General features: G+C 39.7%; 1 protein-coding gene across 1 annotated transcript; it reads right to left on the bottom strand.

Annotated features, from left to right (window-relative positions):
* Positions 1–13,387: 13,387 nt before the first annotated feature.
* On the bottom strand, positions 13,388–14,440 carry LOC130682007 (melanoma-associated antigen B16-like). The gene has a single exon (XM_057496012.1). It carries the CDS (start codon positions 14,438–14,440, stop codon positions 13,388–13,390), a length of 1,053 nt encoding a protein of 350 aa, XP_057351995.1.
* Positions 14,441–26,956: the final 12,516 nt, after the last annotated feature.

Genomic DNA, 26,956 nt, shown 5'->3' with positions numbered 1-26,956 from the left:
TTTCTCGTTTTTGATTCTGTTGATGTGTGTTGATGCTCTTTTTCTCTTAATAAGTCTGGTTAGAGGCTTATCTATTTTGTTTATTTTCTCAAAGAACCAGCTCTTGGTTTCAGTGATTTTTTTCTATTGTCTTATTCTTCTCAATTTTATTTATTTCTTCTCTGATCTTTTTTATGTCCCTCCTTATGCTGACCTCAGGCCTCATTTGTTCTTCTTTTAACAATTTCGATAATTGTGACGTTAGAGTATTCATTTGGGATTGTTCTTCTTTCTTTAAATATGCCTGGATTGCTAGATACTTTCCTCTTATGACTGCATTAGCTACTTCCCACAGAAGTTGGGGCTTTGTGTTGTTGTTGTCATTTGTTTCCATATATTGCTGGATCTCCATTTTAATTTGGTCGTTGATCCATTCATTATTTAGGAGCATGTTGTTAAACCTCCATGTGTTTGTGAGCCTTTTTGCTTTCTTTGTACAATTTATTTCTAGTTTTATGCCTCTGTGGTCTGAAAACTTGGTGGTAGGATTTCAATTTTTTTGAATTTACTGAGGCTCTTTTTGTGGCCTAGTATGTCGTCTATTCTGGAAAATGTTCCATGTGCACTTGAGAAGAATGTGTATCCTGTTGCTTTTGGATGTAGAGTTCTATAGATGTCTATTAGGTCCATCTGTTCTAGTGTGCTGTTCAGTGCCTCTGTGTCCTTACTTATTTTCTGTCTGGTGGATCTATCCTTTGGAGTGAGTGGTGTGTTGAAGTCTCCTAAAAAGAATGCATTGCATTCGATTTCCTCCTTTAGTTCTGTTAGTATTTGTTTCACATATGCTGGTGCTCCTGTGTTGGGTGCATATATATTTATAATGGTTATATCCTCTTGTTGGACTGAGCCTTTTATCATTGTGTAATGTCCTTCTTTATCTCTTGTTACTTCTTTGTTTAAAAGTCTGTTTTGTCTGATACTAGTACTGCAACACCTGCTTTTTTCTCCCTGTTGTTTGCATGGAACATCTTTTTCCATCCCTTGACTTTTAGTCTGTGCATGTCTCTGGGTTTGAGGTGTGTCTTTTGTAAGCAGCATATAGATGTGTCTTGCTTTTTTATCCATTCTGTTACTCTTTGTCTTTTGATAGGTGCATTCAGTCCATTTACATTTAGGGTGATTATTGAAAGATATGTACTTATTGCCATTGCAGGCTTTAGATTCATGGTTAGCTTCTTTAGTATCTTACTGCCTAACTTAACTTGCTTATGGAGCTATTATGAACACTGTCTGGTGATTCTTTATTTCTCTCCCGTCTTATTCCTCCTCCTCCATTCTTTATATGTTGGGTGTTTTATTCTGTGCTCTTTTGTGTTTCCTTTAACTGCTTTTGTGGGTAGTTGATTTTATTTTTTGCCTTTAGTTACTATTTGGTTGGTCTGCTTTCTTTGCTGTGATTTTATTTTCTCTGGTGACATTTGTTTAGCCTTAGGAGTGCCCCCATCTAGAGCAGTCCCTCTAAAATACCATGTAGAGATGTTTTGTGAGACACAAACTTCCTCAACTTTTGCTTGTCTGGGAATTATTTAATCCCTCCTTCATATTTAAATGATAATAATGCTGGATACAGTATTCTTGGTTCAAGGCCCTTCTGTTTCACTGCATTAAATATATCATGCCATTCTCTTCTGGTCTGTAAGGTTTCTGTTGAGAAGGCTGATGATAGCCTGATGGGTTTTCCTTTAAAGGTCACCTTTTTCCTCTCTCTAGCTGCCTTTAAAACTCTGTCCTTGTCCTTGATCTTTGTCATTTTAATTATTATGTGTCTTGGTGTTGTCCTCCTAGGGTCCCTTCTGTTGGGAGTTCTGTGTACTTGCGTGGTCTGTACGATTATTTCCTCCCCCAATTTGGGGAAGTTTTCAGCAATTATTTCTTCAAAAACACTCTCTATCCCTTTTTCTCTCTTCTTCTTCTTCTCATACCCCTATAATGCGAATATTGTTCCGTTTGGATCGGTCACACAGTTCCCTTAATATTGATTCATTCCTGGAGATCCTTTTATCTCTCTCTCTGTGTCAGCTTCTATGCATTCCTGTTCTCTGGTTTCTATTCCATCAGTGGCCACTTGCATCTTATCCGTTCTGCTCATAAATCCTCCCAGAGATTGTTTCATTTCTGTAATCTCCTTCCAGACGTCATTCCTGAGCTCTTACATATTTCTCTGCAGCTCCATCAGCATGGTTATGACCTTTATTTTGAATTCCTTTTCAGGGAGATTGGTTAGGTCTATCTCCCCAGATTCCTTGTTAGGGGAGGATGTCTGGGTTAGTCTGGTCTGTATCAAATTATTTTTCCTTTCCATGGCGATAGAGGTATTTGTGGGGAGCTGGTGCATGTGTTGCCTGGGAGAACATCTCTTCTTGCTGGTTTGTGGCCCTCCTCTCCTGGGAGAACAGCAACCCCTAGTGGCTTGTGCTGGGCAGCTGCACGCAGATGGAGTTTCTAATTCTTGCCTGGCTGCTGTGAAAGAAGCTCTGCCCTACTGCCTCAGGCTGCTTCTCCACTATGGTGGAGCCGTGTTGGAGGGGAAACAAGCGTGAGACTGTTTATCTCCGTGAGGGACCTCTGAGCTGTGAGGCCGCCCAGGGGGTTAGGGCGCCCGGAGCTCCCTGGGATTCCCAGCTGCTAGGCTAAGTGTCCAGGGGAGTTTCCATCCAGCTGTGGGGTACCTGTCCCTTAAAGACTTTCAAAAAGCACTCGCTTTTCTTTGTCCCAAGGGCGCCGGCCCTGGGGACCCACTCACAGATCGTACTGTCCTGTTTCCCTAGTTTCCAGCACCCAATGCAGACACTGTGTGTCTGCGCTCCGATGCCAATGGCTAAGGCTGGGTGTTTAGCAGTCCTGGGCTCCATCTCCCTCCCCACTCCAACTCCTCTCCTCCCGCTGGGAGCTGGGGTGAGGGGCACTCGGGTCCCACCTGGCCGGGGCTTGTATCTTACCCTCTTCACGAGGTGCTGGGTTCTCGCAGGTGTAGATGTAGTCTGGCTGTTGTCCTGTGTCTTCTGGTCTCTCTTTTAGGAATAGTTGCATTTGTTGTATTTTCAAAAATACATATGGTTTTGGGAGGAGATTTCTGCCTGCCTACTCATGCCGCCATCTTAGCTCCACCTGATACTCAAAATGCTTCTAAAATAATCCCATATGTTCTCCAGTTCTTGACTGGGGACAGACCCAATACTATTTATTAAAGAACATATAAAGGCTATTCAACAGCCTTATGTAAGGAAAGCATGTCTGGATAAGACAAAATGAAACAGAGTGACTTATATTCTGTTCTTCAATAAAATTCACTCTAATTTTTATTGAATACTCGACAAACCTATGATTAATGACAATAACCAACGTTTGTTGAATATCAGGAAATGACTAAGCATTTTACATATATTTGTTTCATTTAGGCCTCACAACAAATAGCAGGATTAGGTATTATCACTACTATTTTAAACATATGGAGAAAGGAGAGCATGGACAGTTTACTTTCCTGGAGAAGTACAATTAAGACAGAATATACCTGGAATTTAAATTCAGGCCATTTGGCCCAAGAATCCATGGTTTTTATTGCATCTTTGTAATATTAGTGTTAGACTTATTTAACTTAGATCTCTGAAGTTCTCACCAACTCTCTTCTGGTTGCATTCAGAGAAGTGTTTTTCAAACCTGGATGCATATTAAAACAACCTGGAGAAATTACATAATTACAGATGCCCGGGACATATTCCAAACCAACTGAGATTGGATTCTCTAGGCTGTGTCCTTGGCACCGGTAGGTTTTAAAAGCTGCCCAGGTGATTCTCAAGCATAGTGAGGGTTGCAAACCACTAACTTGTATAAATCATGAATATATGAATGAAACATTATATCTGCTTACAACTTTTGTGATAGCTATAAATATTGATAAAAGTGGCTGGTTGAAGTGGTCAAGGATGTGGTGATTAGAAATATGATTAAGAAATGGAAAACCTGAGGCATAGCACAACATTCTCATGGATATTTAAATCTTTCAGAATGTTTGTGAGACTTTGGGTGGAAAGGAATACTGTACTCCATGCACCAGTGCTTTTTTAAAAATTAGAGAAAATTACAAATATAATAAATGATAGTGTTGAAGAAAACCAAAGGGAAAATGTCAATGGTTCTAAATTTGGATAGCTACAGAATCATTTGTGATATTTATTAAAAGTGCAGGTTCTGTGACTTATATTCAAGACTGGTGCAGGCAGGTGCTTGTAATATATTCAACAGTAATCTAGGAAATTCGGATGTAGGTTGTCCTTAGACCGCCTGAAATGAATCAAGGAAGAAGGGCAATAGTACTGGGTAGTGAAAAGGATTGTGACTCCACCTTCCAGTTGTTTACTTGATTGATCTGTACTCAGGAAAGGAATGGGGACATGGTATCTGGTAGAGAGCTGGATTTCAGTTAAGTATAGGAGCTAAAATAATGATTCCTGAGTTTCAGCATAATATGTTGAATAGAAACTTGAATTTTAGTGATTTGGAATCTTACCTTCAAAGTTTTTAGTAACTCCTTTGTGTGTTTGTGTTTTTCACACCGGTTTCAAGTGAGAACAGTAACATCCTTGTAGAGGGAAGGGTGAACTGGCCATTGTGAAAATATTACCCCAAGGTCAAAGCACTACATAACTTCCCACCCCAATTGCCACTTTGTGCTGCAGACTTTTCATGTACCAGTTAGATCCCAGAAATGTTAGATGTAGATCACCTCAATATTTACATGTCTCCTTTTAAGACATACTGTTTTTATCCAAATTTTCATGTCATAGGGTTCTTTTATATGTCTGTGTATCCCATAAATACTGATAGCTTTTAATATTATATACTACAAGTATAAGGTGTAGAGAAAATATGTTTATGTTTCTATAGAATTAGAGATTCATGAGAAAAATGTTGCTTACATTTGGGATCCTAGCATTAAAGCAAGACTTGGGAACTCCAGAAAGATTTAGCTAAATCCAGAGGTATATATTTGTATTTCAACAGAAAATGAGACCTTGGAGACAACTCTAGATTACAGAGACCTAGGACAGAAGGACTTTCCTGGGCCTTGGAAAGATGTATTTATACTCCAGAAAGTTAGAGTGAGAACTCGAGTGTTTTTCCATCTTATGTCCATAGAACAAAGATTTTTCTCCCTCATTTCAAGAGGGAGAGAGAAGGTAGCTAGTTGCCTCTTGCTCTTGTACATAAACAGAAAAAAAAATCCATTTTTCTCCATTCTTCACCGATTACAATGACTTCAAAGTTTGTAAATATAGGACAATTGACCTGACTTTCACCACATCACCCCAGGAGTAAGAATCAGGGTGTCACAAACAACATGGCCATTATTTGCATTTGTATTTGTATTTTAAGTGAATTTGTATTTTACGTGAATGATAAATCTGTGTCTGATCCAGAACACATCATGTGAGCATTCAGGATGAAAGTAATAAAGAGTTAGTTAAAACCTTATAGTGAGTTTTATTTGCATTATATGTATGTGTGTGTGTGTGTGTTCATACATGACTGAACAGTCCTGAACAGTGCTGCACAATTCATTATTATGAAAGTTCTTCATGATATTGTATTTAATATGGCCATACAAGTGAGTGCCTTTATAACATACATTCTATACCCGTTTTATGAGTGTTCTTTTTTACTTTACTTGGTATTATTGCTTTGTCCATGTATTTTTAATGTCTGTATTGAAAAGGAATTTCCATGGGATATTATTTCAGAGTGGAAATTGAAATATGACTCCATATAAATCTACCACATTTAAAAAAATATGTGGAAGTATGTACACACCCAAGTGCACATAATTTGAAAGTAGTCTTAGTAAGAGGTCCAGGTTTTATAAGCCAACAGAATAAAGGTTGAATACTTTATTAACATTACCTATGATCTTTGAATAAATTTAAAAAGCAGAATGACATTCATATGTATGTTGTATTATTGTTTTCTATTTTAATAACAAAAAGAAAGTGTTTCACTTTTGTTGGTTTTATATTAAGTATTGTGGCAATCTCAGTAGTAATAGCATATGTCCTTGTCTTTGGGCTTCCTCGTTATAACTATATTTGGACATTCACACCAAGTCCACGGAGTAATTATTAGAGGTGTTTCTTTATGCTTGCTCTTTTTTAGCCCTTTGTTCTTTGGGGGAAATCTGGTAATATGAAAATGGTTCCTGCCTTTGAAGTATATACAAACTAATTGGGAGAAATGCAGAATACAAGAGAAGAACTCAGATAAGGAAAGAGATTGATATAATCTAAACTTATCACCCAAAGACTTTTTGATGAGGCAGGAATATTTGTGTTAGGAGGAAATGGCATGAACAGAATATAGTATGTGAACAAATGATGCACATTTAGCAAATTGTGTGAATGGGTTGTCATAGTTGAAGTTTGATTAGAAAATTAGATGGAGTCGTTGAGTTGAGATACTGGGTGTTAGCATAAAAAGTTAGGAGTTGGCTATGCGGTATTGTGGGAATAAAGATATTCACTACTACAACAATAGAACGGATTAAAAGGAGAGGTACTGCAGACAGAAAGCACAGACCAGTCAGAATATTCTTTCAAATGCTGAGGGAGGAAAAGAGTAACATCCCCACTCAGATCATTGTGATGGAGACTGACAGCAATGTGCTCATACTGAGAAGATCATGAGGTTTGCCAGACCTAGAGACGAGCCATAAGAGGAGGGCCCGGAGGAGGGACCATTACAATTGCTCCTGGGTTTTCCAGTTTGTGATCTGGAGAGACTGACGTTGAGAGTCACAAAACACGGCTTTGTATAAACAGTGCCATGTACCTACTGGACAAAAGAGGGTTTATACACCTTTATTTTTCTCCTTGTAAGGAAGGCCTGTTAAAGTCACTTTGTACCAGAACTCTTATTTACGTCCTTTCATATCGGCATATTTATAAAGATAAACTGTATCAACTATTATATGTGTGGCAACTTCCCAACTACTAAGTATGTGTGGCAATCTCAGTAGTGACAGCATATGTCCTTGTATTTGGGCGTCCTCATTATACTTGGGAAGAGTAACAGTGCTGCGATTCCCTTCAGTGCAACAAACTATTCTCTGTGAATGGGTAAACTCTGAAAGGCGTACAGATTAGTTCCACCACACTCACGCCTTTGAAAGATCTTACAGACAAATAGTGATAAGTCCGTTGAAAAGGGCTGATGCAAGGCAGCCAGTGAGTGTGACCACTGACAACGAAACAAAAACATTGTGTTATGGGACTCAAGGAGCTTAAAGGTCACTATCATAACAGCAGTTGGTGCTTAGGGTGGCCCTTGAAAGTTTGGTAAGTGTTCACAAGAGACTTAAAATACCTTTGTTTAAAAGCATAATTCGTTGTACAATGCAATTTCTCTCCTTTGTTTTTTAATTTCCTCATTTTTGTTCATGCATATGTTTATTTTATCGTGTGGTCCAGAAATAGTGAATTATACTAGGTACAAGGTAGCGGAGATGTCTATAATTTGATAAACGGGGGAATTGACAGTTACCCTAGCGGATAATTACCAAGCTTCTGCCAGCCAGTTCCAATGCCCTAACTTTTAATTAGCCCAAATTTCCCAATCGTGTTGAACGGTACAATAAGTTCTAAATTGTCACTTCTTAATTTTTTTTCTCTAAAAGAAACCTACTGCAGGTGAGTGGATGGCTCAACAGCGAGCTGAGAGCGGAGAAAGAGATTGATGAAGAAAACCAGAACCCCATTGTGCAGAGCCTCGAGGATTTACCCTGTGAGGGACCGGAGACCACGGGAGGGTTTTGAGTAGAGTTAGCATTCTTCAAGGACACATTTCACGGAGTATGAGGGATATTTGGAGGAGCAAGAGTAGATTCAGGGGGACCAATTAGAAGCTGATCTAACTGATACAAGCAAAAGATGAAGATGCTACCCACTAGGACAGTGACAGATGGCGATAGAGAGAAGTTGTAAGATCTGAGCGGTGCTCAAATGCAGAAAAACTCCATTTTTATGCTTAAAAAGGGAAAAGGATTGGAGTTTTTCAATTTTGGAACTTAACTATGGGAAGAATAAAAGTTTTCAAAAGTTTCTACGTACCCTATCTATAATTCGTGTAGGAACTCCACAAAAAAATGTTTTTTGCTATTAGTAATTTTCTTTAGGTAAGTAATCCTGATTAAGAGTATTTCAAGACAGTCTATTGTGTATTATATAATTATAGAATTTTCTCCTTCATGTAGGTAAAAATATAAGATCCTTTCATCAGTGAGATCAGAATTCAAGCTCCATCTGGCACTTACTAGCAAGGTAACCTTGCGTAAGTCACTGAATATTTCCAGGCCTTTTAGAAAATAAGTAAATAAATCAGGAGATGGAGCTAACATCACCTGTATCTTGTGTCTGGCGGTTGTTATGTTTTTCAAGAATGCAGTAATATAATAGAATGAAATATAAATACAGTACCTGGCACCAATAGATACTTGAAAACTACTATATATTATTTGTAGTATCTACAAATCACTAATCAGGAACCCCTCTCAAACTTTGCCTAAATCACCATTTTAAAATAATCCACTCTTCAAAACTATGGTTTAATATTTTCTCTTGCATTTTTCGTCTCTTGTTTCTAAATGGCTCACCTGTTGTAATCTCATGCGTCACCGGGCCTTGACAATTCCAAATCAGGTTCTCCATTCCCCTCCCTAGACTGTCACTCATAAATTAACTTTCCCATTGAGAATTAATACCGACATTTAAGACTGACCCACATCCGTATAATGTGCAATTCGGCAGTGCACTTGTTTATTAATGTTCTTCCTCCTTATGTCCCTTTTTCCCCGGGTTTATTGAGATATAATTGACGAATAAAAATTGTACATATTTATGATCTACAAGTTGATGTTGTGATATACATATAGATTGCAAAATAATCACCGCAATCAACTTAATTAACATATCCATTACTTCACAAAGTTACCATTTCCTTTTCCTTGATTTTTTGTTGTTTTTGTTGTGGTGGTGAAAACATTTAAGATTTATCCTCTTAGCAAATGTTGAATTGCAGTATAGTATTGTTAGCTATAATCACTTGGCTGTACATTAGATTTCCGACCTTATTAATTTTTATTTGTCAATGATACCCATCATCTAGTGCGCCACAAATTCAGGAAACATGAGAAATTTCAGAGAGAAATTTACAGTCTGTGTTGGGGACACCATGTGGATTATTTTAGGAGACATGTCCAAACCTAGATCTTCATCTGAAGAGCAGCTGAGGAAATTGGTGTTAGGGTACACTACTTCAAATCTCCTCCTCCTTGCAGTTGCGTGCCACCTTCCTTTGCTCATTGGTGCTTCTGGCCTGTCTCAACTGTCTGCCGTCACTCACTAACATTCGTGCAGTCCCCACCTCAGTGGAGAGGGCCCACTGTGCACAGAGGATGAGATACCCATTGCCAGCAGGTATCAAGACACATCCCTGCCCTAATACATTGGCAAAGTGGACCCCCAGACTAGCCAAGACATGTCGTTTTCCTAGAATCCACCAGGGACAATACTGGCTGATGCAGCAGAGGCAGCTACACTTGCTTTAACAGTAGATGGAGGAATTCTGTGGGGTGATGGATGTTTCTGGCCCTTTTATCCAGTAGACGTCCCTACTCAGGTAACCATACAATTTCTATCCGTTAGTAGTGATTTGGAGATTTCCCACGCCTATTCACTGAGGTGTCCTGGACTCTCCATCCAGATTGCTCACTTTTTCCTCCTTCTGGTCTCTTTTCCATCCTACACTGACTTCTGGATTCAGAACTTCCAACTACCAGCCTGCTCTGGACACTCTGGACTTGGATTTACATGTGGTCTCTCCCATGGACCCTGGATATTGCATCGCCATCCCTCACCAGTGTAAGTGCCCTGTGTGGCCATATTCCCTGTCAGCTGATCCTTTTGACCAAATCTTTGCTTCTCAAATTAAGCACTTTTGATGTATGAAATAATATATGTGTCAGTCTTTATGGTATTTACAGTCATTACTTTCTGAGAATATGAACTGGTATTTGGGGGATGAAATTTGGGCAATATTTATAAAAATTTGCAGTCTGTACACATTCTCCACTTTAAACCAGTTTCCACCTTGCTATCAGAACAATGGACTTCAGCCTAACAAATCATGTTCAAAATATTTTAGTTCTACAAGTGATAGCCACAAATTATGTGTCTGTCAGAAAGAGGGCTAAATTAATTCCGGACCATACAGGCTATAGGAACTGTTATAAAAGTGAAGTAGGACTCTATGTGCTATCTTGGAAAGATCCTTTTTTCATGTTAAGTGGGGAGGACATATGGCAGAATAATATGCATACCATTTACTACTCTTTCTGTTTTGAAATAATATATTTTTATAACACATCATTGTATGAGAAAGCCTATAATTAGCTTTAAAATAACATACTAGATCCTTTATTGTAGCTATTGCTGAGAACATGGCTGCATTATGAAGGAATATTCTGAAGGCAGAGATTATGATTTGTAAGTTTAGAATTCTTGCAATAAGAATATATACATTATTAGCTTTGTCATTAAATACTTAAATAAGCTTAGCAACAGAATTAGTAGCTGTGTATGATTCAGATAAGGTTTGTGCTAGCTGATGGAACAGCCAACACCTGAAATCTGAATGGCTTAACATAATAAAACTTTATTTTTTGTGCATATAAAATCTGATTGATTGGGCAGGTAATCTTTGCTACCAGGTAACCCAGAGGTCTAGGCTGCCTCCGTCTCGTACTTCCACATTTGAACATACACTGTCCTTGTTTGCTGCTGATTAGAAGAGAAAATAGTATGGTGGCATACTGTCTCTCAAAAGCCTTGGTGTGTGACTGATAAAGATCGTTTCCACCCATGTTTCAGCAGCAAGGGCTACTTGCATGATCCTTTCCAACTACAAGTGAACTGGGCAATACAGTCTTCTCACATACCCAAGATGGAGTGGCAGACAAGCTGTGGATAAGCACTTGTGGTGTCGTCCATGAACTGTCATATAGTCAGTGCCCCATAGAGAGCAACCACTAGAATTTGTACAACAACCCTTATCATTTTTTGGTGGAGTCTCTGAAAAGGCAAAGTGTTTCTTGCAATTCTCCAACTTTCTGAGATCTTATATAACAGGTGCTTCCAATACAGGGTCACGTATACTTTTCAAGAGGATCTTGTAAATCTCTGCAGGGAGTGTTTGCCATACACTTCACTCAGAAGCACCATCTGCACTGTCGTTTGTAATAAGCAGTATGATAACAGTATACTGAGAATTTTTCTTTTACTTTTGCTGCATTGACAAAAGTTTAACTTAGGATTCTCTGCTATCTACCACCTGACTGATAATGCCTGGTCATCTGCACAAATGCAAGTATGCATATTGAAACCAAGATTCTTTCTCTTTCTCTTTCTTTCTTTCTTTCTTTCATCTGTATGTCTGTCCACCCACCCAACCCACGCATCTGTCCATATGTCCATCCATCCATCCGTCCATCCAGCTATCTATCTACCAATCTGTCTGTCATCTATTTATCTAATCTATTATCCAAAGGCAATACCGAAGAACCACATTCCCTTGGAACTCCAGAGTCTACAAGAACTGGGACATTGTATGCTGGGTTTCTTTTCAGTTAACTTTTTCCCAGTAACTCCAGTCTCAATTATCAGCTTAGCAGAAGTAGTTCTAGTAGTTATGTTTGCTTACTTAGTTTTCCAACGGTCTTTCCTCATCAATTACTTACAGGAGAGGCTTTGATTTTTTACCACCAAGGTAAGCTCACCCAGAGGTTTATGTGCCCAGTAGGTCCCTCAGCCCCCTGGTACAGGGAGGACACCATTCACATGAGAGATTTATCTCCTGCTTTCAGGAGGATACAGCTCCCTCACCCCCTCAGCCTCTGCTTGTCCTACATCCAGATTTAACTTAAAATCACCTCTCATTAAAGAAATTAGAGGTTTTCTTTATTCTCAAATAAGAAATCCCATTAAAATTCAACGGCAAATATCATAAAATAAGCCCATCTTTTAGGAATAGTGCTCCCAAACTAGCAGATTCTTTACTAAATCAGACTATACTCACCAGATCATTTGGAAATCGCCTTGAGAATGTAATACAATGCTTAGTGGTGAAGACCAGGTCTAAATTTTACTACCAAAATGACCTTTCGCGTGGAACAGGACACTGCTATCAGAGAGGTTCCACGGTGAGGATGGGGCTGCCAGGTACTTGGAACACACTAAGTCAGGGAAAGGGCAGGTGATGCTCGGCAGTTCCTTGGGGGTGCAGAAAGAAAGCCTCAGAAGAGGATGCAATGCAGTGCTGGTCAGCAGGTTCACAGTCCAATTTGGACAAGAAGGCACACTGGAGAATATCCAGGGGAAGGGTGTTGTAATGCACACATAGAGGATGAAAAGTAATTTCCCCCTATCCTTCTAGGTTATTGAGGAAGACAACCCACTCCACACCCCTTAGTGAAAGGACAGATTAACAGAAGAAAACACAAATTTAATTACATACAAATGTACATATGGGAGCCCCACAAAAATATGAGACTCAAAGAAGTGACCAAAACAGGAAGCTTTTATTATAACTTTTAGACAAACTAAAAATGAATCTACGAAGAATTGACATGGCAGAGTGGTGTGGGTTAAGGGTAGCAAGTAGTAAATAATAAGGTTCATACAGCCATTTGGCTCTAACTTTTCTCTCTAGTGATAAGAATGCCCTGTACCCTCCTGGTACAGGTAGGACACCATTCCCATGAGAGATTTATCTCCTGCTTTCAGGGGGATTAAGAAGGGTCAGAGTGTCCCTCCTTCATCGGCTACTGCTCAAATATCTTTAATTCAAAATAAATATGCCAAACAGCATATTCTGAGCTGACATTCTGAACCCTTACAGACAAAAAAGCTGGAACTGGACAAAAATGCATTTGCTTCAACTTCATAAACCAAACTATCTTAAAGCTGATTTCATCCATTTTTCGAATAAATGCGTACAGAACTTCTGTGCGATCTGATTCCAGGTGACAATATGAGATGGTTGCAATCAGTTTTGCAAAACAGCAGAGGTTTTACCACTTAACCTCATGATAGCCTTCCATGTGAGACTGATACCGCACCTAAAGTTGGAGATTTTGAAGCTAATTGAATCTGTACTAAAAGAAACAACATTTGAATAATAAACACGTGACAAACAAAAGAACACATTTCCAAGTTACACATACACATACATCCTGTGCTCCTTTCAGCCCTACCTCAGGCCTCAATTCTTTGAACTCTAAATGGCCTTTGAACAACAAAGTGAGGAATCAGCCTCGGGGGTCACTAGGGACAGTAGGCATGACTAGACTTGCCACTAGAACCAGCAGGGGCCCCAGAAGGGAGGCAGCCGTGTCTGACATGGTGTCTTGGGCCCTCTTTTCCTCATCTTGCAGAGCATCCTCATACTGAGATCGGAAAGCACTCGGCTCAACCCCATTAACCCTGGCCAGGGACTGCAGGACTTTCATCTTGGTGGTTTCAGCATAGGCTCTCGGGCCCCACAGGAACTCAAATTGGGCAGGATCACTGTTGGCCACCTGCCGGTACTCCAGGTATTTTTCCTTCACGAGATCGTTGGTGATGAGCTTCCGGGGCTCCCCGAAAAAGGGGTTCACTCTCCCGGCATGCATGCCCATCGCATTCAGAATTCGCCAGACTTCCCTTTCGGTAGCACGATTGCCCTTCATGAGGATCACACCCAGGACGACGATCAGGACGCCGGTCTTGGGCACGCGCTCTTGGCCAGACAGCATCCCATCATATGTGAGGCCCATGCTGATGACGACCTCAAAGCGGTAGTTGAGGGGATCCACTACCTTCATATCCAGGCCAAAGACCACCTGCAGGCGCTGGCAGGCATTCGCTAAGATCACAGGGAAGTGTTCATTGCATACTGGGGAGACAACCTTGAAAATATCTTCCATTGTTACAGTCTCCTTGATGTGATACTTGTGCAGCAGGTAACACACCAAAAGAGACACTAACCTATCTATAGGATCTAAGGGCAATTCTGCGGGCTGTGGGGCAGACTGGGCAGTGCTCTCCACCTCCCTGTGGCCACTGGAGCGCACACCCGATCTGCTTGATGAGGTGGCCGTGATGGCAACAGGAGATGACAGGAAACCCTGAGCACCCTCACGAGTGCTGGGAACACCAGCAGCAGAAGCCCCCTTCGAACTGCCAGGCATTAGGGGAGGCGAAGACACACGGGTCTTCACCAGTGCCTCGGACGTCTGTGCAGCTTGCAGGCCCTGGGTCTCGCTGCGGGTCTGAAGGCTTTGACGCCGTGAGCGTTGTGGATTCTTCTGATGCAGAGACATGACGGCTCTTGCGGGTGGCAGCAGGTAGGACTGTGGACAGGAAGGAGGGCAATGAGGAATCACTGCTGAAGAGAGGGAAGGCAGAGGTGAATGGCCTTAGCTGGCAAACGCAACTGTGGCCGGTGGCTCTGCTTAAGCCGCCACCCAACGGACCTCTGACAATACAGCCACAGGGCCCCCCAGGTCTCCTCACCTCCCGGTTGCCATATCCCCCAAGAGCATGGAGGGGAGGCCTGAATGCTTCCGAGTGTGCAGCCAGGCAAACCACGCTGGGAATTCTCCACAATCTCCAGCCAGGCAGGTGGGTTGGGGCTCTGGAGAGCCATCGCAGCCCTGAGGAGCAAGGTCCCGTCAGGCCTCCCTCAGGTTCATTTCCTGGGCAATTCTTAGGGCCTTGTCCACTCTCCCCACACCAACACCTTGTCCACTCTCCCCACACCAACAGGAGGCTGTCCCCCTAAGACCAATGTCACATCTCCTGAAGTCAACTGAGGAGGAAGTGTGAAGGTACCTCCCCCAGAAACACTACCGGGGCTTTCCCAGGACTGACAGCAGGAGCTAGATGCCCCGCCCACCATCTGCACTGGTGTCCGAGGTCACCCCCTCCCCTGCTCCAACCCAGTTCTCACTCAAGCTGCCTTACTTGAAGTCCAGGCAAGTCCTGGGGTCTCTTATCTGGCGGACCTAACACAGCCCAAGCACAGATCAAAGCCTCTGCCTCCTGATTTCTGGACGCGTCACATCTACCTGACAGCCTTGCCCAGAGCCTCTCAGCATGGACAACAGTTCAAGGCTGCATTCCCCGGGATTCCCACTCCACTGGGGCTTCCTTGATCTACGAGTAAGAGCGAGACACTGTGCGCAGCTCACTCTCTCTGGTCCGGTGAGCCTCAACCCAGCACCACACAGGTCCAAGCCGAACACTACCAAGTTAGAAGTGTGCGTTAGGTCAGCCTCCCAGCCCTGACCCGGGGGAGGCGCGGGGCTCTTATCTAGTGGGCCTCACTTTTCTGTGGTGGATGGTCTCCTCAGAAATTATTTCGATCCCCACTTGATGCCTGGCAGCACTGCAGACTCCTCTCTACTGATGCATCCCCACGCCCGGGACCCAGGCGCTCACTGCCTCCATGGTCTGGAAGAGGAAGTCAGGGACATCACATCCGGTCAGCGTCTACAGCATGGACGGAGCTCAGCCAATGACAGCTTCTCAGCAGAGGTCACTGCCAGCCCCAACTGACAGTTCTCGCTTTGACTTGTGCCGGTCAGAGGTCGGAATCCCGGCCCGCCTCCCTCTGGTGATTCCAGGTCATGCGTGTTACGCCAAGCTCCTCATGTCCCTGAGAACCCAGTCAGACTTGCACTTTTTTGCTCAGTAGGTTTGCTCTTTGCAAGACCGCTCCAGAGGCAATGCTCGCTACTTCCATTAGGAGACACGGACTGTCAGTGTTTCTTCCTTTTTGCTAATCGTGGTACTGTGATAATTATGATCGTCCTTCATTAAGGGCTGTAGAATGGTAATTCTCTCATTTCTTTTTGATGCATCACCTGAAAATCTTGTATAGGAGAAACTCTTCCCTTGTCTGCCATTCGTTTATCCCGAGGCATTGTTACAATGTATTTTGGTGTTCTCTTACACTGTTTAAATCTCTACTGCACCTATTTTATATAGTAGTATTTAACTCATACCACTTATTTTTATTCTATTCTTTGCTACTTGTTAATACTTAAATAAATTATTTGCCATAAAGGTCTTTTTGAGAAACTGGCTCTTTTGAACAGTCTCTACTGTTTTCTAACTCTTAAATTTTACTTTCATCTCCATTATATGTTACCTTATTCGTTCTTGTACTTACATTTGTTTCTAGGGTTTGACATGTTGGATATTTCATAAATGTCATATTTTTATAAATATGTTTATGTATATACCCTAAATCCACCTGCTCCATTTCACAGAATTTCTGCTATAGAGCATATTATTCACACCATTAAAATTTGGGCCATATATATATAAATATTACTGAGCGGAGAAAAGTTTCTTGAGAATGGTATATGAAAGTTCTCAAAAATTTCTTGAGAAAGTTTTATTTTGATGAGGTTCCCAGGTCTACTTTTTTTTAACTTTGTCTAGTTTTGGATATTAACTAGAGTGGAGATGTTATCTAGTGAAATTGAATGGTAGTGACAGTTGAGTTTCTTTGTTATTCAAGGACAGAGTCGTAATAAGAACTCAGTTAATATAATCTGCCAACTCGAACAACTAACGATTATTTGGTGGGTCTAAATATGTCAGTCAGAGAAGGCTTTCAGATCAGGAAAGTGGTTGTACAAGCGATACAGAAGCCAATCAGGAATGTCAGGAATACCAGTGCTTAACAATTTATGAAGTCAGTTTCACATCCAGCCTAGAAGGACAAATAGAGGGAACAGAGTTACTGGAGAATAGATTTCTGTGCTGACAGAATCTGATACTATTGTGGGCTAATCTGGTTGGGCTGGAATCAAGAGAAGATGGAGCAATTAAAGCAGAAGCCACTTGAACCAAAGAGGAAGGAGAAAACCAGGGAGAATTCCCATCCTCCTGGGGTCTAATCTCCTCTGGTTTCTTCTGTTGGCTGAACTGAGTTGGTGTCTTCATATTGGAGAGACTAGGAATTGGAGGTCAGACCCTGTATAGAAGAGCACAAGGCAGAGTAAGGTTGAAGAACGGATCAATCTGAGGACAAATAGGTCAAGGACTCCCATAGCACTTCAACAGACCAAGTGAGAAAAATCCTACCTAACTTGATAGAGAAAAGTGTTTCATAAAAGTACGCATCTTTCATTCATGATCAAAAAGTGGATTCATGTTCTAAAAGTAGATTAGAGGACATCACTAATAAACCTTAGAGTAAAAATCAGCTTATGTGGAAACCTTGAATCCTTTTAATATTGAGAAATAGACAAAAATGCTTGCTACCACCATTTTATTGTACTTTCTAATAAAGATATACATAGAAAAGTAATGGGAAACAGAAGTAATGAAAAAGGTAGGAATTGGGAAACAAGGAACAGTGCTAGTATAATTAAACATGAATAAAATGTATATGAGGAAAACCTGAAGAATAACTATTAAATCAATAAAAATGTTATTAAATAAAATTGGGTATAGTGTCAATATACAAAAATGCACTTTTTTCTGTATCGACATACATGCGAAGATGAAATTAAATAAGGCATACCTTGCAAATTACCTTAATGAATACCTGTTTTCTAACAATAAGTATAATAAAAAACATAAGAACTCTGTGGAAAAAATTATACAGCTATTTATTGAAATTCAAGTAACTAAATGGAGAAGTACTGTATGTTTCAGATTGAAGATTTGATAGAATAAACATGTTAATTCTCTCCAAATTTAATGTACAAAGAAACACAATCCATCCTCTTCAATAAAGCCATGATTTTTGTGTGTGAACGTTTATGTACATGTGCATGTGTGTGAATCTTGATGATGTAGTTCAAATTTTAGATTGACTTGCAAATGGCTATGAATAACTAATATAGTCTTGAGAAAGAAAGAGAAGATATGACATTAAGAATTACAAAAACACTACAGTAATACGAGTTTGTGGTATAGATGTATATGTAGACAAATAGACCAAAAGAACTGAATAGCATGTTCCAAAACAGACTATCTATCATCTTCTGATTTATTAACTTGGCTACTGCAGAGAACTGGGGGAAATAACTGGATTTTGATAAGAATTACAGTGGAGGATTTTGATATCCACATTTAAAAAAATGTGACTAAAACCATCCCACACACTTAACACATTCTAATGCCATGGATTGGAACCCTACTTTTAAAATTTTTACTCTGAAAATTTTCATACTTACATAAGGGAAGGGAATATCAATCACATTAACAGATTAAATGATGAAATCATACCTAAATTCTTAAATTGGCTTACCAAAATCAGCACTCATTCATAAAAAAAAGATCACACTAGATAAATGGTATCTACACAACCCTACAGTAAATAGTATATTTAATAATTGAATCACTGAGAGCTATTACTTTAAAACTGGGAAGGAGATGAGGATGCCTATCACCATATTTTTCAGTGTTTTAGTGAAGATAATACATAGGAAGTAACAGAAAGAGAAGAAATCAAAGTGATTAGGATTGGAAAATAAAGCTAGCACCATTAAGAGATTATTAGAATGTATGTGAAGAAAATCTACATATTAATGAAAAATTATCAGGTCAATAAAAGTGTTTATAAAGGTTGATGGGTATAGTATTAATATGCAAAAATACTAATTGGTGGCAACAAAAAGTGGGAAAGTGAAATTAAACAAAATATAACTTGTAAATAACATAACAGTACCTGATACATATAAGTAAATAAAACTCTACAAATGTATCAACTCAAGGGAAAAAAATAAACTGATATTATTTAGAGACACTAATGAGGGCCTAGCTAAATAAAGAAATGTATGTATGTAGATAGAAGATTCAATATTATGACCATGTTAATTGCCCCCAATATACAGATACTTGTAATTCTTCTCCTATAAATGAAGTCCCAAAGGTTTGTGTGTGGATATCTGTGTATAGGTGTATGTGTGTTTGAAACTTGAAAACTGGTTATAAAATTTAAATTGACTTGCAAATGGCCAAACAGATCTAATATCCCCTTGAAAAAATATAGCTTATTCCACTAGATATTAAGAATTACAAAAAATCCATAGTAATCAAGAGCTTGTGGCATAAACAGACCAAACTAACCAAATAGAGTTTCCCCAAACAGATCCACTTATATATGATTGCAGAGAAGTGGGCAAAGAGCAGTATTTTTATGAAGAAATGATGTGAAACAGTTGACTCTAGGAGAATTCAGACCAGGGATCTAGTCCCAACTGCGTCACACCCCTAGCCCTGTGAACTCTGCTCCATTACCAAACTTTATAAGCCTCAGGCTCTTCATCTGGTAAATAGGTTGGATAAGCCCTGTCTTCTAGGACAGTTGGAATGTATGTAATACATGTAAAGCACTTATCACAGTGCCTCACATGTATTAGATCATTCATGAATAGTTTATGAATGATTGTCTCAGAGATCATGAAGTATTATAGAACATGCAATAGCAAATCAACCAAACTGTTGCTTTGCAAATAAAACTCCATCAATTTCCCCCATGTGAAAACATACTATTTAAGTGTTAGAGAGTCTCTTTCCATTTTGATGCAACTCAGAAATCCCAAAATTCGTGTAAAGATCCATCTCATCCAGTCCCTCCTAGCTACCTTTCCATCCAAACCACCTTTCTTTGCATTCACCCCTATTTTCATTCATTCTACTACAAGCAGAAATCTAGCCCTCATAGATTTATGAAAGAATATTCAAGATAACCTACGGCAAATGCCCCTTGGAAAGGAGCAGGCTCTGGCTCTCAGCCCACGACAGAGTCCCAGCTGAGTGTCTTCACATCTTACCTGAACAGAGTATCAAACTTATTTCTCAGAAACTCTCTGGACAAGATACACATAAAACAGCTAGTCTGTGTACTGGGTTCACCTGCACTGGGCAAGAGTACAGGCCTCCTAACATTACTGCCACAGGTGGAGATCCTCTCTGCTTTCCCTAAAATACCAAACAGTTATCATCAGTTTTTCATTGCAGTCTTAGTCTCTCAACTCTAAGATAAAACAACTGAGGGTCTGGCCGCTGTTAACCACTCAGACAGTGTCTGGCCAACTTCTGAGGTCAGCTTCTTTAACATTAATGCCAAAGATCAGCCCCATGTACTTAGAGGTTCTCCTGAGGATCTCAGGGAAGTTGTGCTTGTACTTGGGTTGACAATCTTCAGCATGTCTACTTTTGTAATGGGGGTTTCATTTTCTACTTGTGCAACAGGAGTGGCGTTCTTCCTCATTAGAAGGCCTCTGTGTGAGCTCTTAATTGAGAGTGGAGCCTCAGAGGTCTTGCCTTTTCCTGGTCTTGGCTCTTGGCACCTTCATCTGATCTCATGCGCGGCATGCCTGCAAAGCAGTGGTAGTGCTTATGGTGCTCTGAGGTCTCTGGGCAATGTCAGCAACAGGGGAGCTCTGGGGAAGTAGCCCCCAAAATAGGATGGGTGGGGGTGTCTCATCTTGGGCCTTGTGGTGTATTTCACAAGCATTCTTCTTATTCCTCTGACCCCAAGGCATGGTCAGGGATGTTAGGCAGAAGTGCGAGCAGGGCAATAGCTAATGCTGGCCCACTGGAAGAGACAGGATGAGAGGTTATGCTTGTCTGCAACAGGGAGACACCTCCTCACCTATAATAAACACCACCTCTCTGGGTTTCTTTAAGGGCACTGTTCTAGGAACCCACAGGGCTCTTGTTCTCCTGAGTAGTCTGACCCCTAAGAACTCTAGTGTAGTGCATTGAATTGCATGCCCCTAAAAGATATGTGCAAGCTCATTCCCCAGTGCCTGTGATGAAATTGAATCAATAATGAAAATAGTACCCAAGAACAAAATCCCTGAACCAGATGTATTCACCACTGAATTTTTATCAGACATTTAGAGAAGACATAATACCCATTCTCCTTAATGTTTTCCAAGAAATAGAAGAGGAGGGAATAATTCCAAACTCATTCAATGAAGCCAGCACCACTCTAATACCAAAACTAGGCAAAGACACCACAAGAAAAGAAAACTACAAACCAATATCACTGATAAACATAGACACAAAAACACTCAACAAAATAATAGAAAAGCGAATTCAAAAATATATCAAAAGGATCACACAACGTGATCAAGTGGGATTCATCCCAGGGATGCAAGGATAGTACAACATTCGAAAATCCATCAACATCATCCACCACATCAATAAAAAGAAGGACAAAAATCACATGATCATCTCCATAGATGCTGAAAAAGCATTGGACAAAATTCAACACCCATTCATGATAAAATCTCTCAACAAAATGGGTATAGAGGGCAAGTACCTCAATATGATAAAGTCCATATATGACAAACCCGCAGCAAACATCTTACTTAACAGTGAAAATGTGAAAGCTTTTTCTCTAAGATCAGGGACAAGACAAGGATGCCCATTCTCCCCACTTTCATTCAACATAGTACTGGAGGTCCTAGTCACTGCAATCAGACAACACAAAGAGAAAAAAGCCATCCAGATTGCTAAGGAAGAAGTCAAACTTTCACTGTTTGCAAATGGCATGATATTGTACATAAAAAAAACCCCTAAAGAATTCATTCCAAAACTACTAGAACTAATATCTGAATTCAATTAATATACGATAAAGGAGCCATGGATATACAATGGGGAAATGACAGCCTCTTCAGCAACTCGTGCTGGCAAAACTGGACAGCTACATGCAAGAGAATGAAACTGGATTATTGTTTAACCCCATACACAAAAGTAAGACAAGTATCAAATGATTTCACTCATCTGCGGAGTATAACAACAAAGCAAAAACTGAAGGAACTCAACAGCAGCAGACTCACGGAACCCGAGAATGGACTAACAGTTACCAAAGGGAAAGGGACTTGGGAGGATGGGTGGGAAGGGAGGGATAAGGGGGAAAAAGGGGCATTACGATTAGCACACTTAATGTAGCTGGGGGGGACACGGCAAAGGCAGTATATAGAGAAGACAAGTAATGATTCTATAGCAGCTTACTATGCTGATGGACAGTGACTGTAATGGGGTATGTGTGGGGGACTTGATAATAGGGGGAGTCTAGTAACCATAATGTTGTTCAAGTAATTGTACATTAATGATATCAAAATTAAAAAAATATATTAAAAAGAAAAGGACTTTACCTGCACTTGATTATAAATTCACAGAAACAGGGACAGAGCAAGAGGAAGGGGCAAAGCTCCAGGTAGTGGTTTTTAGGAGTAAGTCTCTAGTCTTAATGTCACTGTGTGTTTAAACTTTCTCCACAAGGTAACTAAACCAAAAATTTCATGTTGACAAAACTGGAAGTGGTTATGAACAGCTAAGGAAGAGTTCACTACTAACACTGCTTTGGATTGATACATCACAAGTCTTCTTTACAGGGCTAAATAAACCCAGAAGCAGGAGAGGTAAAAGAACACAAGTTGTGTCAACCCTTTTAAATCGTTTTATATTACAAAATCCATGACCACCAAAATCAAAATCTAAAAAAATACTTATTACTGTCCATATACTATTTAAAAGTAAAAACATAAAACCAATGAAATGATTTTGAATTACTGCGCTTGTCTCAGAGAGTTAAACCTCATCCAGTAGGCTTTCTAAAGCACATTGTACTCTCCATACCTGTTTAAATTATTTCTTAATTTAATCATTGTTAGCAAAAATATACATATTTAAATTTACTTACACACAAAAGGATTAATTACCATTTAATTAAATATGTAATGCTTACTATATAGATGGTATATTTGTGTTAGGATAGTTGATGGGACAAGTGTTAATTCTGGTGCAGTAACGTATATTTATTTATATATTTTAAATTTTTTATCATTGATATAACCTCTTATGAAGGTTTCACTTGAAAAAACAATGTGGTGACTACATTAGCCCATATTATCAAGTCCCACCCCCATATCCCATTGCAGTCACTGTCCATCAGCTTAGTAAGATGTCACAGATTCACTATTTGCTTTCTCTGTGCTGCACTGTTTTCCCCGTGATGCCTCACACCAGGTGTACTAAACATAATACCCCTCAATCCCCTTCTCCCTCCCTCCCCACCCGCCCGCCCTCACCCCTCCCCTTTGCTAACCGCTAGTCTCATCTTGGAGTATGTGAGTCTGCTGCTGTTTGGTTCCTTCAGTTTTGCTTCATTGTTATACTCCAAAAATGAGGGAAATCATTTGGCACTTGTCTTTCTCCTCCTGGATTATTTCACTGAGCGTAATGTCCTCCAGCTCCATCCATGTTGTTGCAAATGGTAGGATTTGTTTCTTTCTTATGGCTGAATAATATTCCATTGTGTGTATGTACCACCTCTTCTTTATCCATTCATCTACTGATGGACACTTAGGTTGCTTCCATATCTTGGCTATTGTAAAAAGTACTGCAATAAACATAGGGGTGCATATGTCTTTTTGAATCTGAGAACTTGTATTCTTTGGGTAAATTCCAAGGAGTGGGATTCCCGGGTCAAATGGTATTTCTATTTTTAGTTTTCTGAGGAACTGCCATATTGCTTTTCACAATGGTTGAACTAGCTTATATTCCCACCAGCAGTGTAGGAGGGTTCCCCTTTCTCCGCATCCTTGCCAGCACTTGTAGTGCTTAGTCTTCTCGATGCTGAACATCCTTACTGGTGTGAGGTGATATCTCATTGTGGTTTTAATTTGCATTTCCCTGATGATTAGTGATGTGGAGCCTCTTTTCATGTGTCTGTCTGTTGGCCATCTGAATTTCTTCTTTGGAGAACTGTCTCTTCATATCCTCCGCCCATTTTTTAATTGGGTTATTTGCTTTTTGGGTGTTGAGGTGCCTGAGTTCTCTATATATTTTGGATGTTAACCCCTTGTAGGATATGTCATTTACAAATATATTCTCCCATACTGTAGTATGCCTTTTTGTTCTGTTGATGGTGTCCTTTGCTGTACAGAAGATTTTAGTTTGATGTAGTCCCATGTGTTCATTTTTGCTTTTGTTTTCCTTGCTCGAGGAGATGCATTCAGGGAGACCTTGCTCATGTTTATATTCAGGAGATTTTTGCCTATGCTGTCTTCTAAGAGTTTTATGGTTTCATGACTTACATTCAGGTCTTTGATCCATTTTGAGTTTACTTTTGTGTATGGGGTTAAACAATAATCCAGTTTCATTTTCTTGCATGTAGCTGTCTAGTTTTGCCAGCACCAGTTGATGAAGAGGCTGTCATTTCCCCGTTGTATGTCCATGGCTCCTTTATCGTATATTAATTGGCCATATATGGTTGGGTTTATATCTGGGCTCTCTAGTCTGTTCCATTAGTCTATGGGTCTGTTCCTGTGCCAGTACCAAATTGTTTTGATTGCTGTGGCTTTGTAGTAGAGCTTGAAGTCAGGGAGCATAATCCCCCCAGCTTTATTGTTCCATCTCAGTATTGCTTTGGCTATTCTGGGTCTTTTGTGGTTCTATATGAATTTCAGAATGATTTGCTCTAGTTCATTGAAGAATGTTGTTGGTATTATGACAGGAATTACATTGACTCTGTAATTGCTTTAGGCAGGATGGCCATTTAAAAAATATTAATTCTTCCTATCCATGAGCATAGGATGTGTTTCCATTTATTGACGTCTTCTTTAACTTCTCTCATGAGTGTCTCATAGTGTTCAGAGTATAGTTCTTTCACTTCCTTGGTTAGGTTTATTCCTAGGTCTTTTATTCTTTTTGATGCAATTGTGAATGGAATCGTTTTCCTGATTTCTCTTTCTGCTAGTTCATCATTAGTGTATAGGAAGGCAACAGATTTCTGAGTATTAATTTTGTATCCTACCTTTGCTGAATTCAGATATTAGATCTAGGAGTTTTGGAGTGGATTCTTTAGGGCTTTTTATGTACAATATCATGTCATCTGCAAACAGGGACAGTTTAACTTCTTCCTTGCCAATCTGGATGCCTTTTATTTCTTTGTGTTGTCTGATTGCCATGGCTAGGACCCCCAGAACTATGTTGAATAAAAGCGGGGAGACTGGGCATCCTTATCTTGTTTATCATCTTAAAGGAAAAGCTTTCAGCTTCTTGCTGTTACATATAATGTTGGCTGTGGGTTTATCATATATGGCCTTTATTAAGTTGAGATACTTTCCCTCTATACCCATTTTGTTGAGAGGTTTTATCATGAATGGATGTTGAATTTTGTCAAATGCTTTTTCAGCATCTATAGAGATGATCATGTGGTTTTGGTCCTTCTTTTTGTTGATGTGGTGGATGATCTTGATGGGTTTTTGAGTGTTGTACCATCCTTGCATCCCTGCAATAAATCCTACTTGATCATGATGGATGATCTTTTTGATGTATTTTTGAATTCAGTTTGCTAATATTTTGTTGAGTATTTTTGCATCTACGTTCATCAGGGATATTGGTCTGTAATTTTCTTTTTTGGTGGGGTCTTTGCCTGGTTTTGGTATTAGGGTGATGTGGGGTTCATAGAATGAGTTTGGAAGTATTCCCTCCTCTTCTATTTTTTGGAATACTTTAAGGAGAATGGTTATTATGTCTTCTCTGTATGTCTGATAAAACTCCAAGGTAAATCCATCTGGCCCAGGGGTATTTTTTCTTGGGTAGTTTTTTGATTGCCACTTCAATTTCTTTGCTGGTAATTGGTTTGTCTAGATTTTGTGTTTCTTCTTTGGTCAGTCTTGGAAGGTTGTATTTTTCTAAGAAGTTGTCCATTTCTTCTAGGTTTTCCAGTTGTTAGCATATAGGTTTTTATAGTATTCTCTAATAATTCTCTGTATTTCTATGGAGCCCATCGTGATTTTTCCTTTCTCGTTTTTGATTCTGTTGATGTGTGTTGATGCTCTTTTTCTCTTAATAAGTCTGGTTAGAGGCTTATCTATTTTGTTTATTTTCTCAAAGAACCAGCTCTTGGTTTCAGTGATTTTTTTCTATTGTCTTATTCTTCTCAATTTTATTTATTTCTTCTCTGATCTTTTTTATGTCCCTCCTTATGCTGACCTCAGGCCTCATTTGTTCTTCTTTTAACAATTTCGATAATTGTGACGTTAGAGTATTCATTTGGGATTGTTCTTCTTTCTTTAAATATGCCTGGATTGCTAGATACTTTCCTCTTATGACTGCATTAGCTACTTCCCACAGAAGTTGGGGCTTTGTGTTGTTGTTGTCATTTGTTTCCATATATTGCTGGATCTCCATTTTAATTTGGTCGTTGATCCATTCATTATTTAGGAGCATGTTGTTAAACCTCCATGTGTTTGTGAGCCTTTTTGCTTTCTTTGTACAATTTATTTCTAGTTTTATGCCTCTGTGGTCTGAAAACTTGGTGGTAGGATTTCAATTTTTTTGAATTTACTGAGGCTCTTTTTGTGGCCTAGTATGTCGTCTATTCTGGAAAATGTTCCATGTGCACTTGAGAAGAATGTGTATCCTGTTGCTTTTGGATGTAGAGTTCTATAGATGTCTATTAGGTCCATCTGTTCTAGTGTGCTGTTCAGTGCCTCTGTGTCCTTACTTATTTTCTGTCTGGTGGATCTATCCTTTGGAGTGAGTGGTGTGTTGAAGTCTCCTAAAAAGAATGCATTGCATTCGATTTCCTCCTTTAGTTCTGTTAGTATTTGTTTCACATATGCTGGTGCTCCTGTGTTGGGTGCATATATATTTATAATGGTTATATCCTCTTGTTGGACTGAGCCTTTTATCATTGTGTAATGTCCTTCTTTATCTCTTGTTACTTCTTTGTTTAAAAGTCTGTTTTGTCTGATACTAGTACTGCAACACCTGCTTTTTTCTCCCTGTTGTTTGCATGGAACATCTTTTTCCATCCCTTGACTTTTAGTCTGTGCATGTCTCTG

The sequence above is a fragment of the Manis pentadactyla genome, chromosome X, assembly GCF_030020395.1.
Source record: "Manis pentadactyla isolate mManPen7 chromosome X, mManPen7.hap1, whole genome shotgun sequence".
In the NCBI taxonomy this organism is placed as follows: Eukaryota; Metazoa; Chordata; class Mammalia; order Pholidota; family Manidae; genus Manis; species Manis pentadactyla.
The sequence above is the reverse complement of the archived record's forward strand: the minus strand, read 5'-3'. Positions and strand labels throughout refer to the sequence as shown.

What these genes read in the sequence shown, in the direction of transcription:
- LOC130682007 (XM_057496012.1), bottom strand. Translation starts at nt 14,440, where the DNA reads ATGTCTCTGCATCAGAAGAATCCACAACGCTCACGGCGTCAAAGCCTT.